Here is a 13,991-nt window from a genome sequence, read left to right as displayed (position 1 = left end):
TTACTGGTGTTATTTGTAGGTCCCTATTCAAAGAAAATAGGGTTAGAAAGGGAAATTCGATGAGAGTAGGAGTACTCGACCTCAAGAGGTCACCACATACAACGTATGTGTTCTCGTCATTGTTTACATTCGTTTACACATAACCTGATATAACCTTTCAGATGTTTACGAGGGGCATAAAGATACAAAAACACTTTGTTGATATCGAAATAATTTCGAAGCCATACCTTATTATTTTCTCGCAATGTAGAACACATTCACTCATTTACTCTTCAGTCTCTGCTCGTGATACCTGAAAGTGATTTCGTAGATAACATTAGTCAATGTGCAAGTTACAATACAAATAAAATTACGGGGAAAAAAGGAATGGCAAATCGATAAATATTTAATTCACTGTTATGTAACATTGATTGTCAAATACTTAACTAGCATCAAAACGTTAATCTCGTTGTGAGATTTTAAAAACATTCGTTAAAATGGTAATTCCGAGGAGATTACGCGAAATCTTGAAAACGTGGTTTAATTTACGCAAAAGAACGAGGCAAGGTGTGCAATCTGCAAAAGATGCAGCTTTTCGCGGTGGTACTATTGTTATTAGTGTTATTTTCATAATTTGGTTATCTATATTTCTTTATACGGCTTTTTACTATGCTTATATGCCCAGTATGTCGTACGTGCGTCCTGTACATTTACAATTCAAGTAAGTTCCACTTCGTTAGCTTCTGTTTTACACATTAATTTATTAAAAATAATGATAATTATAAGGATACCAACACTTAGATATTGTATATTCCAAGAGTGTCAAAGTCTAAAAATGTGGTGGCAAAGATTGCCACAAAATGTGTAATAATAGTAATAAGAAAACTAATGTGATAAAAATTAAATAAAACTAAACGACAATTGAATTAAATAAAAGTAAATTATTTAATAATTTGATTTTAATTAAGAGCAATTAAAAATAAAAGAATAATTTCGTGAATAATTTAAAGGAAAATTAATCTCACTATTGACGCTTATTTCAGATCATGTGATAAACAAAAAGGAATCTGTAGTTTTCCATACGCTCATGTACAGTTAACCAAAAAGCAACAGCTTCTGATGGTAGGGCAACCGTACAAAGTAAATTTACATTTAGAAATGCCAGAATCGCCAGCTAACAAGGAACTTGGTAAAGTTTTTCATTATATCATTAGTTGAATGTCATATTCTATGAAGTTTTTCTTTCCAGGTATGTTTATGGTTTGTGCTCAAATGCGAAGCCGTGATGGATACCTTGTAGATCATACATGTAGATCAACAATGTTACATTATCGTAGTACATTATTACATATGCTTACAACTCTCACATTTTCACCTATGATGATTTTTGGAAGTGTTGAGGAGAAGCAAGATGTTGTTCTTGAATTATTCAATAATTTTGAAGAGGATCAGGTAACATAGATTCCATTAATAGGAACATTTTACTAGTAATATTTTTTATAAATTAATTATGAATTGGTGTAAATGTCTATATATTTCAGAGTCACCCAGTAACACATTTTTTTCTCGAAATTCAATCACGGCATATTGAGTTCTATTCTGCGACTCTTATGATAAATGCTCATTTATCAGGATTACGTTACATAATGTTTAACTGGCCAATTTTATCAACAATTGTTGGTATTGGTACAAACTTGTTTTTCATAACACTCGTATGTACATTGTCGTACCTACACTTTGCAATTGAAGAAGAAAATACGGATGAAAGTTTCACTTATGAAAAAGGCGAGATAGAAGATGAGAGTGATTTTATGGTTAATAATGATTGTAAGCTATTTTATAATATATGTCAAACTTTCAACGTAAGAGATTTCGCATCATAATTATAAAAATTTATCTTTTAAAGTGTCAGATACATCATCTCAGGAAGATACATCATCTATTTCTCTAGTACGCCTTAAAGGTGACACAGAAACAGAACAGTTTAAGGGAGAACCGGGTTATATCCAAGAAATTTCTACGCTACTTGCTGAATCATCGAGTGCCCAAATGGATAAATGAATGTTTGCTAGTTTGTAATTTTATGTAATGTAAGAATAAGTAAAATAATTATTATTTTGTTATAAAAGTTTATAATATATATCTATGTATAATTATTGAAGAAAATTAAATTAAAATGAAAAAAAGAAAAGTTATTAAAAGAGAGGATATATTTTTTTCATTTTCTATATACTCTAAATCTATTTTCTTTAAATTATTTATATCGATGGTATTGGAATACTTATACACATCATTATGCTAGTCCTGCTTTAAAATATTGTAACTGCAGAAATGCATGTTCGTCTTCATGCAACCCAAGGACGTCAAGTTTTTGTACCATTCGTTTTTAAAATTATTACTTTTTAAATACTTAGAAAATTACATTCTTTTGAAAAGTGGTCATCTAATAATCGAAGAGTATTTATATTTTGCAAACAAAAATTTTTGATATTCTTATTAAAAATGCGAAAGTATACCATCAGTAATTTTATACAATATAATGCGGATTTCGTTACAAATGTTTTGAAATATTAAATTGTATTCGCATGTTAAAAAACTGTATGAAGCATTGCATATTCCATAACAATTACGATTCTCATTATGAATATTAAAACTCGAATTCGGAAAACAATATCAGATATCAGTAACGCGTTGAGAGACACTGGTTGCCTCGGATGACTGGTTGGCTAAGTCGAGATACCGGTCCCATCGTAGAACTAGCCCGAGCTCAAGAAAGCGGAGTGTAGCCGATAGTCATTCCAGCTTCCGTGAGATCTCATACACGAGCGTGGTGCGTATGTAGAAGTGCGTGCTCGCGGAGAGCTAAGAAAAAGATGAGGCGCGCGACGCGTAGAGAAGAGGATAGCAGGCTAAAGGGATACTAAAGGAAAAGTCCAAAGAGAGAGAGATAATTTAACAACCGTGTACAGGCGTTGGTCGTGGTCGGCCGATCGTGCCTACTTCGGACGTTCTCGAGGAGCTTCGTGAGGGTTCGGGCACGCGAGAACCACGCGCATCAAGGTCGCGGCCATCCACCTTTCCCTCGCGGCAAGTGCACGCACAGGCTACAACGTCGACGTCGGGGTCCGGTCGACCCGGCGGCCAACGCCGCAACCAGGATGACCGGCTGTCTCAGTTTCCAGGGACGCAGCTCCTGACAGGAAGAGTTCCACGAAGAAACATCCGATAGTTTTCTTAATTTAATATTTCCAATTAATTCATTCACGTTGATATAATCTAATTTTTGGAATTATGATATTTTTCACGAAATCTGCATCACGTTGTACATTTATATTGTACAGGACCTACGCTTCGGTATCTTTACTAAAAGTATTAAATATTTTGTACTTTGAAAACACAAATGTTTTTCAAACAACCATCTTTTGAATGCATTATATATTTTTAAAAAATAATACTGTTTTTTGATTTAATGAGGAATACAAAACCATACCGTGTCCTCGGATTGCATCGAGATAATGTATTTCTGCAGTTGCAATCTACTTTGATATAAGACCGATATGATGGATACCAATAAATATTACTGCAATAACATCAATATAAATGATAAATAAATATTGTATAATACAGAAAATAAAAAATATATTTCTCCTGTTTTTTCCTCCCTCATTTTTCTTTCTCATCAATTACAAGTAGTTTGTATAAAAAAAAAAAAAAAAAAAAAAAACGATACGTTTCTTGCTATTTTAGTTTAAGCTGTTAAATAAAATTATTTAACAGTACAGTTTTTTAATTGAGCAATACATTTTGGTTCAACCAACAAAGACGGAAGAGATAACCAAGGATGCAATCGATGTGAGATAAAGAGGATGTAAACAAGTTCATTATTAAAACGGATATCGCGGAAATTTAATTTAGCGAAATGCTTATATTACAAAATCCATCTTCGGTGAGAATATTCAATATATTTCCAGAATTTTCCACTCATTTATGTATTAAGTATCGAGCTGCGGCCCTGACTAAGAGAAAGGTGTTGTGGCAGAGCAGAGCCCGTCCTTCGAGAAGAAGCTCGGTCCAGAACTAATCGTCAAAATATAAGGGAGCCCGTCGAGCCACCTGCTCGGTTCGATAGGATACCAGTTACAATACATCAGCAAGAGGATATAGCACTATATCGCAGAAAATTACGGTGAGAGGCGTCCGCGGGACCAGCGAGATACATCGGCGAGATGCTGCCGCGCTTCTTATTATACTTAAGAAAAAAGATTATTCGACGGACCCTTCTAATGAACCCTTTAAATTTTACACACGTAGGCAGATGTGGACGCATGTGTAATATGCGTGTTCGGCAAGCGGCTAAATCAATAAGCACGATCTATAATTTAGGAGAATAATGGCAGTTTTAATTATGTATGCTGAAAAATTGTCGTCACTCGGATATGTAAAAGTGTCTGAAAAAGAAAAATTGTAAGATTTAAAAATGTAAAAGCGAATATGAATATTTGAAATGGTGCGGGAAGAGATTTCAAACTCTTGCACATTCTACAATTATAATAGATAATACATTTTTCACACGTAAATATGTAAATTCAAAATGACGATTCTTCGATATTGTCAAGATTCATGAAATCTAATTACCGGTATGATTTCGTTCTCTCAATCTCTCACGGTATGCTGCAGGCTCCCTGCTCATCATCCGGCACGATCTATCCGCAATTTTTTCTAGTCCCATTATACGTAATGGCGCAATTTGTGTAATGTCCGAACTCGGGCGCTTCCGCCGCTCTTCGGCTACGTCCGGCCACGCGAGCAACACGCGATCGCCGACTTGCGATCGCCTGGACCGGTTTCGGGAACCTGCGCGAGGAGCCTGCGAGTGGCGGCAAAGGGGAGAACCGGTTGCCGCGCGTATCTTTCCTACCTGCCGACCTGCGTATAAACCCCACCTTCTCAGCCTCCTCAATCCACCTCGCCCTCTTGTTCCCCTTTGTGTGCACATATACGCCGATTTTTTGCAATAGGGAGAGAGAAAGAGGAAGAAAGAAGTAGAAGCCGTAAGAAGCAGGCAGCAGGCAACAGAAGCGGGGAGGAGGCAGGAGCGAGGTACCAGAAGATGGCCGGGAGGCTTGACCCTGCCAAGAATCCCGCATCTGCCTGCTCTCTCTTCTCAACCCCGCTCCAGCGGCTAATTTGCCGTCTCCGACTGACCGTGGAACCTGTTAGCGCAGCGAAATCAGCGCGAAGATACAGCCGAGGTTCGAGAGGCGGCTTGAAGATAAACAATCCGTCCGTCATATAACAAGCAGTAAAAATATGACCGATTAATAAGTCGAGATTATTCAACGCTTGTCACAATACGGTTGTGTCATTTAGAGTTTAATTCATCGATTCGGCATAAATCTCATATTTTTTACGGTTTTATGAATAATTTCCAGCATTTATTAATACGCGATATGTCGATATCTCTCTTTCATCAAATTAACGAAGATAACAATGTGCTGTGATGTAAGAACTTAATGTTAATATTGAATGATCAATATTATTTAAAGATAACATAGACGAGAAAAGAGAATACGAGTAAAGGACTATTGTTGTTATATTGTATTATATTACGGTTTTTAAAAGCTCTGAGCAAGCGTTTTTAATTGCACTATGTAAACGTCCACGTCAATGGATTAACTTGTCCTCCTAATTTATGAAAACTCTGCGCATAACGCGCTTTAGATATTTATCTCAGCAGTCTTTTTATCCGGGAGGCATGATTATGCTTTTGTTTCTGCGATGTAGGTACACTCTCTCCGGCCCCTTCTTTGCCCTCTTTCTCACTCCGTTCGCCATCCGTCCCTTCTTGCGCGCCCTTGCACTCTTTCTTTCCTTCTTTCTTTCGTGCGCGCGCGAGTAAAGCTGCTGCATCGGTGTTTGCGGTTTCCCGCAGCCCTGCAGCGGAGAATGCACCTGGACCGACTTGCGCCGACTTCTCCAAGGTACAATCGACGATCGCCGTTTGTCGGTTGTGCTCGGATTCCTTCACGACGGTAGGTAGAGAGGTAGAAGCAAAGGAGGCCGAGAGAAAAAGAGAATTCATTTCTCTCTGCGGACTAAAATAAAAAATGTTATGCCTCGAAATATTTATCATCGTTCCATATTCTTTGTAAAATACATCTTCGGAAATGCAAGCATTTGTATGAAGCACACAATGCTTACTTATCACTCGTGAATTCCATTTTAACGATGGATTCTATAACGAATTTATTAATTGATCTTTTTTTCGTTAAAAATGTTGAAGCGCGCGGTCCATAATTTTCGAGCTATAAATGAGAAAAGAGAAAGATCTTTTGCGAGAGAACCAAGTATCGAGACAATAGATGAAGAAAATTATAGTTCTTGTTTCATTTTAGAGATGGAAAATGATGACCTCCGTTTCCTATTAATTTTCAATTATTTCCAGTAAGCTTATGAAGGCAGCTTATATGAAGATATGAAAATCCATATATTTGCCGCCACGATTTAGCCACGATACAAACTCATATTTTGTGAAGAAGACCGTGATCGTGCTGTATTACCATTGAAACCTTTCGACGGCTAGGAATGAACGAGTTTCTCGGCAACGAGCCACCATTACGCTCTTGCTAAGCCGTCTTAGCCGGTTTTACAGGTTTGGATTGACCACAGTAAGTTCGCACATTACGTTGTTTCATTTATGCGAATGCCTTCACAACAGCACTGAAATTTGAACTAAAACGCATATAATGGCGCATAAAGTGGCGCTTTGGGAGACTGTATTTTCCACAATGATCGTTTTCCTTCCTACGAAACAACTATTATTCAATCAAATCATCGAAAATGCTTTTCTATTATAACTTACGACATTATTCTGCACAGGTGTTTAAAATACGGACAAGAGATTTACTTAATAATTTTCACAAATTTAACAGATATACATATATGCAAGACATCTGTAAGCTATATATTCTCCATTTTTGCGCGTATCGTCCGATAACAGTTTAAAATTGAGAAATATTACAATGTAACTAATTTTAATTTTATCAAAGAGTAACAAGTATCTTAATTTTTTTATTCCATCTACTTACATATGTAAAAGAAATTAAAATATTATTATAAAAATGTGAAAATAAATTACTTCTCAAAGTAAAATTATTCAAGATAAATATTTCTTCACATTTGATTCGACTTGATTTCCCTAAACTTGAACGTCCTTGTTCATAAAGAGCAGATCTGTAATATGTGAGCACGTATCTTCTTACAGAGACGGCATGCACACGAAGCGGACAGATTCGCTAGTTGAGCGAGCGTCGTCGCTGAAGAGAAGCGATAGGATGCTGCGCACCTGCTTGCCTCCAGGCAACACAGTGCCCGCTTCTTGTCTATACCCACCTCTTTCTGATCTATTCCTCTTGCTGGACCAGCGGTTTCCAACCTTTCGTAATAAAGTATTTTTATTGCGGACTATCGGAACCTTTCTAAAACCAGTTTCATATCGAGAACAAGAAAAAAATTCCAACAGATGTCTCTAAAATAGAGCGAGCCGAGTTTTAACGTAAAATTTGACCGCCGAATTTAATACTAAAAATGAGGTATACGAAGAAGAATTTTTGCAATCAAATTTTCACTTAAGAAGTCGGAAGTACGATTCAATTTCTTATTTGCAATTTATCGTTAGAATCAAGTAAGAACTCACATGTTAAAAGGAAAATCAAAGAACTTAAGCATTTCAATCTGTTATACAGATTATAAACTTCTACTTAATCAATCATTAGTCTAAAAAATATAATTAAAAATTTTTCTTTCGACTTATATTTTGCGAATAAAAATGTATAGTGGCTGATTTTGCTCAACACTGCGGTTAATGAAAAGTTAAAAGTATTTTTTACAAATATTATTTAATATTTATAAAAAATGTCTTATTTAATATAGATGACTATCAAATTTACCAAGTTTCTAATCACGATTATGGATCGCTCAAAGTATATCCGAATCCGTTCACGTTTGTGAAACCTCAGTTGGGAATCTCTGTTTCTGGCGAACACGAACACAGCAGAACATTCTCCTTCGTGATCCGGTTACGCTGGACATTATGTAGCCCGGTAGCAAGACCGATACCTTACTAAGCTTGTCGCGGCGCTATAGGTGTGTAAAGGCTCTATTAAATTTAATTACAGCAAATAATTAACATAAACTTTAAGTTTTTAACTTGCGATTATACGTACACGCACACACATTTGTGTGTACGCAATTAGATTTTTCTCCTTTTACATATTTCCTCCGCTTTTAGTATTTATTAAAAAGCAGAATTCAACATTATCTATATAATAAGTAACTGGACTCTCGATTTAATAATAATTCTCGATTTTTCTTTTTCAGAAATAATTAATTGCATTGTATTAATTATTTCCCCGACACTTAATAAACAAAATTAATTTGTCGTGTGATTTGTGCTCATTAGCTCGCTATTGCGATGCATTAGTAATAATAATCAATAAGTACATCCCCATGTGCACGTACGTAAATTAGATATATGTGTCACAGGTGAATGTAAACTACATCCTGCGCACTTATTAACATCGGAACAGCATCGTCGCGTCTCTACTCTCGGATTACATTCATGTATTGTGCATCTCCGCGTACATCCAGAGCAGAGAGATTCCCTCGCTCCTATCTCCTCTTCGCCATTATCCTTTCCACACACGTCTGTCACCCCGTACATGGCCCAAAGTTTCGCTAGGGAAATTAGTGCGAAAATTAGCGCGTCCTTAGTTTCGCAAAATGTGCCGTTCGGCAAAATTCGCCTGCTTAGAATTGCTCTATCGCGGGATCATGGTACAAAGAAGACCATAACATATACCCGGTGGTTAATGAACTTGCGGGGCGAGAGTTTGGCGATCCACTCGATAGTTAAGACCTCAGGAGAAACAACTATTACGTTGAAGTTTGCACATTAATTTGACCGTTGGCCCAAGCGTCTCCAAACTTTACCCCGACTTGAGATATTCTTCAAAGTAACCATACGAATCTCCCGCCTGGAAACTTGCTGGCGTCGCAGTATTGTGACGGAGAGACGGCTTTCATTAGGAGCCGCGAGTGCCGCGATTCCGCGAATTGACGACGTGTATTGATCATTTGACACGGCAACACTTTTGTATGACTCGGCAGTCTCCAGATTTCAGCGTAAAGCATTTAACACGTCAACTTGGTCTTTATACGAATAAGAACGTTCGAGTTTAGAGGAATCAGCTAACAAGTGAAGAAGTATATATTATATTTCCTGACGGTTTTCAACGCGATCTATTTTTCTTTGAAATAAATAACAGTGTTGTACACCCATGCGTTGCGATATGCGGTTTATCGCACGTACGCTTTAATAAGGAAGTCGATCGAACTAAACCAAGTAACGGTAATCCGGAGTACATCTAGACAGCACAATATGTCAGTACAGTATATCCGCCTTTCATGCTATTTGTACCATACTTCCTGGAGGATAAAAGTAATTTGCAGGAACGGCAAATAACGTTTTCGTCCATCGCCGGGGCCGCGCGGTTTCCGCTTATGACATTTTAACATCAACGCCGTCATTGAATCCGTCTCGAGTATCACAACGACGGGCTCGTAGAAACTCGACGCGCGTGTTTTCACGGTCGCAAATGGAATATTTGCGCGGTGTAACGGCGAGAGGCAAGTAAATATTTAGGATGCACGCTATGCGCCGCAATTTCCTCGTTCACGGAAACCACCCCGGTGCCGAAGCGAGAATACAACGCAATTTCCACCGTGAACTTTCCTATCCTTTTCCTCTATCCAGGAGCGCATTTCTGCGGAAGTAGTTTTAACGGAAAAGTCGCTGCGGGTGACGGTATACCACCCCCTCGATATAAGCAAAAGCCTCGATGACTCCAAGAACTCTCCGAGTGAATATTACTTTGTAAATTTATATGACGCATTCGTGGAGATACAAAAGATTCTACATCTTATTTAAAAGAAGCTGTTTCATCCTTTCTCTTATTTAGAACAAGTCTCCGGATTAAAATTAGCCTCTGCATTATAATAAATTCTACTAGAACAAGCTGCATGTATAATAAGCAGCTGATGTTTAATTCAAATGTCTGCATGTATAATAAAAAGCTCGTGTTCAATTCTTTTTTGTTAAACACAACAGTTGCAACAAGCTCTCATCTGTTGTTCCTGTTATTAGAGGGCGGGAAAGATATAAAGGATATAAGATAATAATAACTTAATGTTATTATTAATTAAGAGGAAACGCGGAAGTTAATAGAGAATGCGTGTGTGGAAAACAGACCAAAGCGCTTATCGACACGAGACAGACGGATAATTGAAAACAGAAAGGGGGCGACTGACGACTACCATCTCCGTTCTCGCGATGCACTCGAGTGCAACAGACATTGGGGGCGTCACACAGCCGACCCGCTGACACGTTTTGTTTTCGGTTCTCGTGTCAGCCGACTCAATTAACTGGCGTGGCGGCAGTGGTAGCGGCGGTGGCAGTGGCGGCGGCAGCGGCAGCGGCAGCGGCGGCGGCGGCGGCGGCGGTGGCGTTTCGCCTTGCCTTTCTCTATTTCTTTCTCTTTCTTTTTCACTTGCACATATTAGCAGCGTCTGTTTGTCCTCTTCTGGCTTCCTACCTTGCTAATGCATGTGTAAGCTTGCGTTTCATTTTGACGGTGAACGCGCGTATCCGCCCGCTGGCTTTCGCGACGACACGTACCGACGCTTTTAATTGCACTTCCAATTAGTACACGCGCTCGATCAAGAGCCACTTCACCTCCGATTGGATTCCGCGAAACACGTGACCAATTATTAACGTCCCGCTCTTCGACGTTTCGAGAAATAATGCTAGCCGCCAGTGGCGTTATATATCGCGAGTCTTTTTCTTCTAATAATTAAACATGTGCACGTAATCGGTGATAGTTTTCTGCATGTAAAGAAATATTATATCTGCAGACACACGTGGTTATAAAGGGACGTCTGGTGAATTGATATAAAAAAACATTCAGCGCGATACAATTGTCCTCTGTAAACTCTATCAACCGTGCGCTTATCGAGTATCCGTATGTTCTATCGGGATACAGAATTGTTCTTATTCGTTTACCATTACCTATTTTATCTTTTTTAATCTTTTCTATAATGCATAAAATGATATAAAAAAACTTGAAGAATTCAATTGTAAAACAAATATTAATACCAAATATTAAAATAAATTGCGAAAAATTTACCAATCTTATATTAAGATTCCACAATAACACGAAAGATGCATTATTATTTGAAATTACATTTTGGAAATTAAACATTTATATTTCAGCTCAATAAAAAGAATAAAAAATAAAATAGGAAAGAAAGAATGAGAAGGATAATGTTCTAAAATGTGAAAGATAATAAGAGCAATGGCCGACGATCATGACGGTGTTTCTAAACGTGTCTTTAGTGAAAATTAGCGTCTTCAAATTAGGCAGCTTGTTATCACGTAAACACGGAAGACACGAAGCGGAATGACATTAACGAATAACCGCACATGAGAGGCTTTGCAAGTACTCCGTCTCTCTCTTGCCGCAGTCTCTCGTCCCACTTCGTCGACCGTACAATTTCTCCGCCGGTCTCCCCACGCGACCCTCGTGACCGAGGCTGCACGCTTTAACCGACCTCGGGGTTGTGCTTTCGTGAAATCTGGCCAAACTTTCGTCATAAATAAAGGGTAAACAACGCCACCTCATCCTGCCGCTTTGCTCTTTCTCTTGCCGAGTCTCGTAACTCATGGCCTCTACTCCTTATGCCAGCCGCCACGATCCGATCAGCCTTCTTTTCAGCTGCGATACTATTGTGCTGCCTTTCGCTATAATGTTTGGTGATTTTTTTCAAGAAAAATTAGAAGCAGCAATAATATACGAGAAACGCGATAAATTTCACTCATTGAAAAGTGGAAAATAAAATTATGTCTAAATACAACCAAAGAGGTCAATACGAGTAAGTGCGGATTTCTTTCTAATGTATAAAACATGTAAATTTAATGTTGTATATTTTTTCTATGGGAAAAATATAAGGATTAGTTAAATTTTCATTTTTTAATAAACGCGACTGAAGTAACGGAGCTCGGCAACTTTTAATTTCGATTCCTTTTTCTATTCTCCGTGACCGCGGCTATTATTAAGCAAAAAAATGCTAGTCAAAGTGAAGAAACGTGTGAGATAACGATCGTGAGGGTTAGCGGGATCGTCGCTAAAGACGCGAGCGATTAGAGATAGGATTCCTGAGGGATGTCTCCCATCTCCGGCTATCTTCGTGCAACACTGGCCCAATCTTGTTCGCGACCCCATATTATAACTTTCTCAAAGCCCGCGTCGCCTCTCCGTCTTTGAGACATTCTCATCTCGTAACCCTCTAATCGTAACAAGCAGGATCCGAGCGATTTTGATCCCTCTTATAAGAGTGGCTCACGTACTTTTGCGGATTACCAGTCGATTTAAGACGGCAACGTCGTCCGACGTTATAACGGAATTTTCTCCTCCACCGTTGGCGTCTCGCGCGCGTGCGCGCAGGCGATTTTCCTCTCTATCCTTTCGAAAAGTTTCGCTCGCACACACGGCACTTTCGGGTGCCGCGTAGAGGATTTATCGCTCGTTTCTGCCTCCGGCCCCGGCGATTTAACTTTAGCGCGTTTCGATCCGCCGAGTTTTGTCCTTTGTATCTGCGCGGCGTAGGAGAGGCCGGATCTGCCAGCGAGACGAGATATATGGGATGTCGGCTGCTGGTGCGCGTCCTTTGAAGCTGGGGAAATTGTTCGGAAAGAATTAGGCTCGGCGAATGTTGTAACGAATAATATTGTACTTTCGCGATCGCGAAATAAGCGCGCGCGATACCACTCTGATGTAAAATTATATATTCTTCGATTCGTTTGCAAGTTTTATGCGCGTCGCAGCTTGGAGTTGTATACTCGTTGAAATTAATAATTGTTTACATTTGTATCTATTTAGTCGGGATTACGCAAGTAAAAGATAATTACGCGACAGAGAAATATACCGCGATGTAAGACAAGTTGTTTGCGAGAGTCGCGAGTATATTTGCTTATGGAAAATTAGTTTACTGATTATATAATTACTGGCGCAAAAGCAATATCAGTGAAGTTAATATACTTTAGAAATCTCTAATTAGAGACTCGCTCAGAACATTGTACATAACATTTTAAAAAACTTCATTATTGCTTTCTTCTTGATATTAATGTTCGTGTTGAATATAATGGAATAAAAAATTTTAGACTTGAAAACATTTTTCCATTATTGACTTTAAACAAACGAAAAAAAAAACAAGTCATCGTAATATTTTTTAACCCCAAGAGATTGAAATATAAGTGAAATTTATCCAAATCAATGTAACGTTTACTGAGCGTGCAAACAAAAGGCATATATACGTTTGCACCGCCTATACAACGATTGTTTCACATGCTATTTGATAAACGCTCGAAGCGGCTAATATTATATGACCGAACCGCTCGTTATTTTGAATATTTAAATGTCAAAAGGTAATACGAGTATAATTATTATAGCTATTGCAAATCATTAAATCCATTTGGCTGGTACCCAATGACATATCATAATTTTAGTCGCAATATCGAATAATTGGTATTAAGCGCGCATAAATATTGGCACGATCGCGAAATTGTGACATCACTGGCATATTTTTAACATTAGGTTTCGTAAAACCAAATAAACTAGAAAACGTTATAATGTTTATAAAAAAAAACTCGTAATATATCTAATCCAATCTGCAAAGGAGATTAATTATCATAATTAATTGTATTTATCACATATAAATATAAATCTTACATCTCAAGAGATTGTAAAACTGCAATAAGTATTGTGTCTTCTATTAAATTAATAATAATATTATCTCATTATCACACTGTACAAAATATTAGATATTTAAAGAATATATCGCAATTGTAATTATAATCTTGAGAAGTTATGACAATGCATTGATGATGTATTTTAAAA

The 13,991-nt window shown here is 37.8% G+C and overlaps 1 protein-coding gene across 1 annotated transcript; it reads left to right on the top strand.

Moving 5' to 3' along the window:
- Positions 1-161: 161 nt before the first annotated feature.
- Positions 162-2,184, top strand: Seipin (lipid droplet biogenesis associated protein seipin). The gene is made up of 5 exons (XM_012376659.2): positions 162-700; positions 1,023-1,168; positions 1,229-1,431; positions 1,521-1,806; positions 1,886-2,184. The coding sequence occupies exons 1-5, from the start codon at positions 477-479 to the stop codon at positions 2,038-2,040; spliced, it is 1,014 nt and encodes a 337-aa protein (XP_012232082.1). The 5' UTR covers positions 162-476; the 3' UTR covers positions 2,041-2,184.
- The last annotated feature ends 11,807 nt before the right edge of the window (positions 2,185-13,991 follow it).

The sequence above is a fragment of the Linepithema humile genome, chromosome 4 (assembly GCF_040581485.1).
Source record: "Linepithema humile isolate Giens D197 chromosome 4, Lhum_UNIL_v1.0, whole genome shotgun sequence".
NCBI lineage: Eukaryota > Metazoa > Arthropoda > Insecta > Hymenoptera > Formicidae > Linepithema > Linepithema humile.
Note: the sequence above shows the minus strand (reverse complement) of the source record. Positions and strands in the feature narration are given on the sequence as shown.

Bases quoted from the DNA above. Each gene is read 5' to 3' on its own strand.
- Seipin (XM_012376659.2), top strand. From the start codon at position 477: ATGGTAATTCCGAGGAGATTACGCGAAATCTTGAAAACGTGGTTTAAT. The intron at 701-1,022 runs GTAAGTTCCACT...CGCTTATTTCAG, and splicing joins CCTGTACATTTACAATTCAA to ATCATGTGATAAACAAAAAG. The intron at 1,432-1,520 runs GTAACATAGATT...TATATATTTCAG, and splicing joins ATAATTTTGAAGAGGATCAG to AGTCACCCAGTAACACATTT.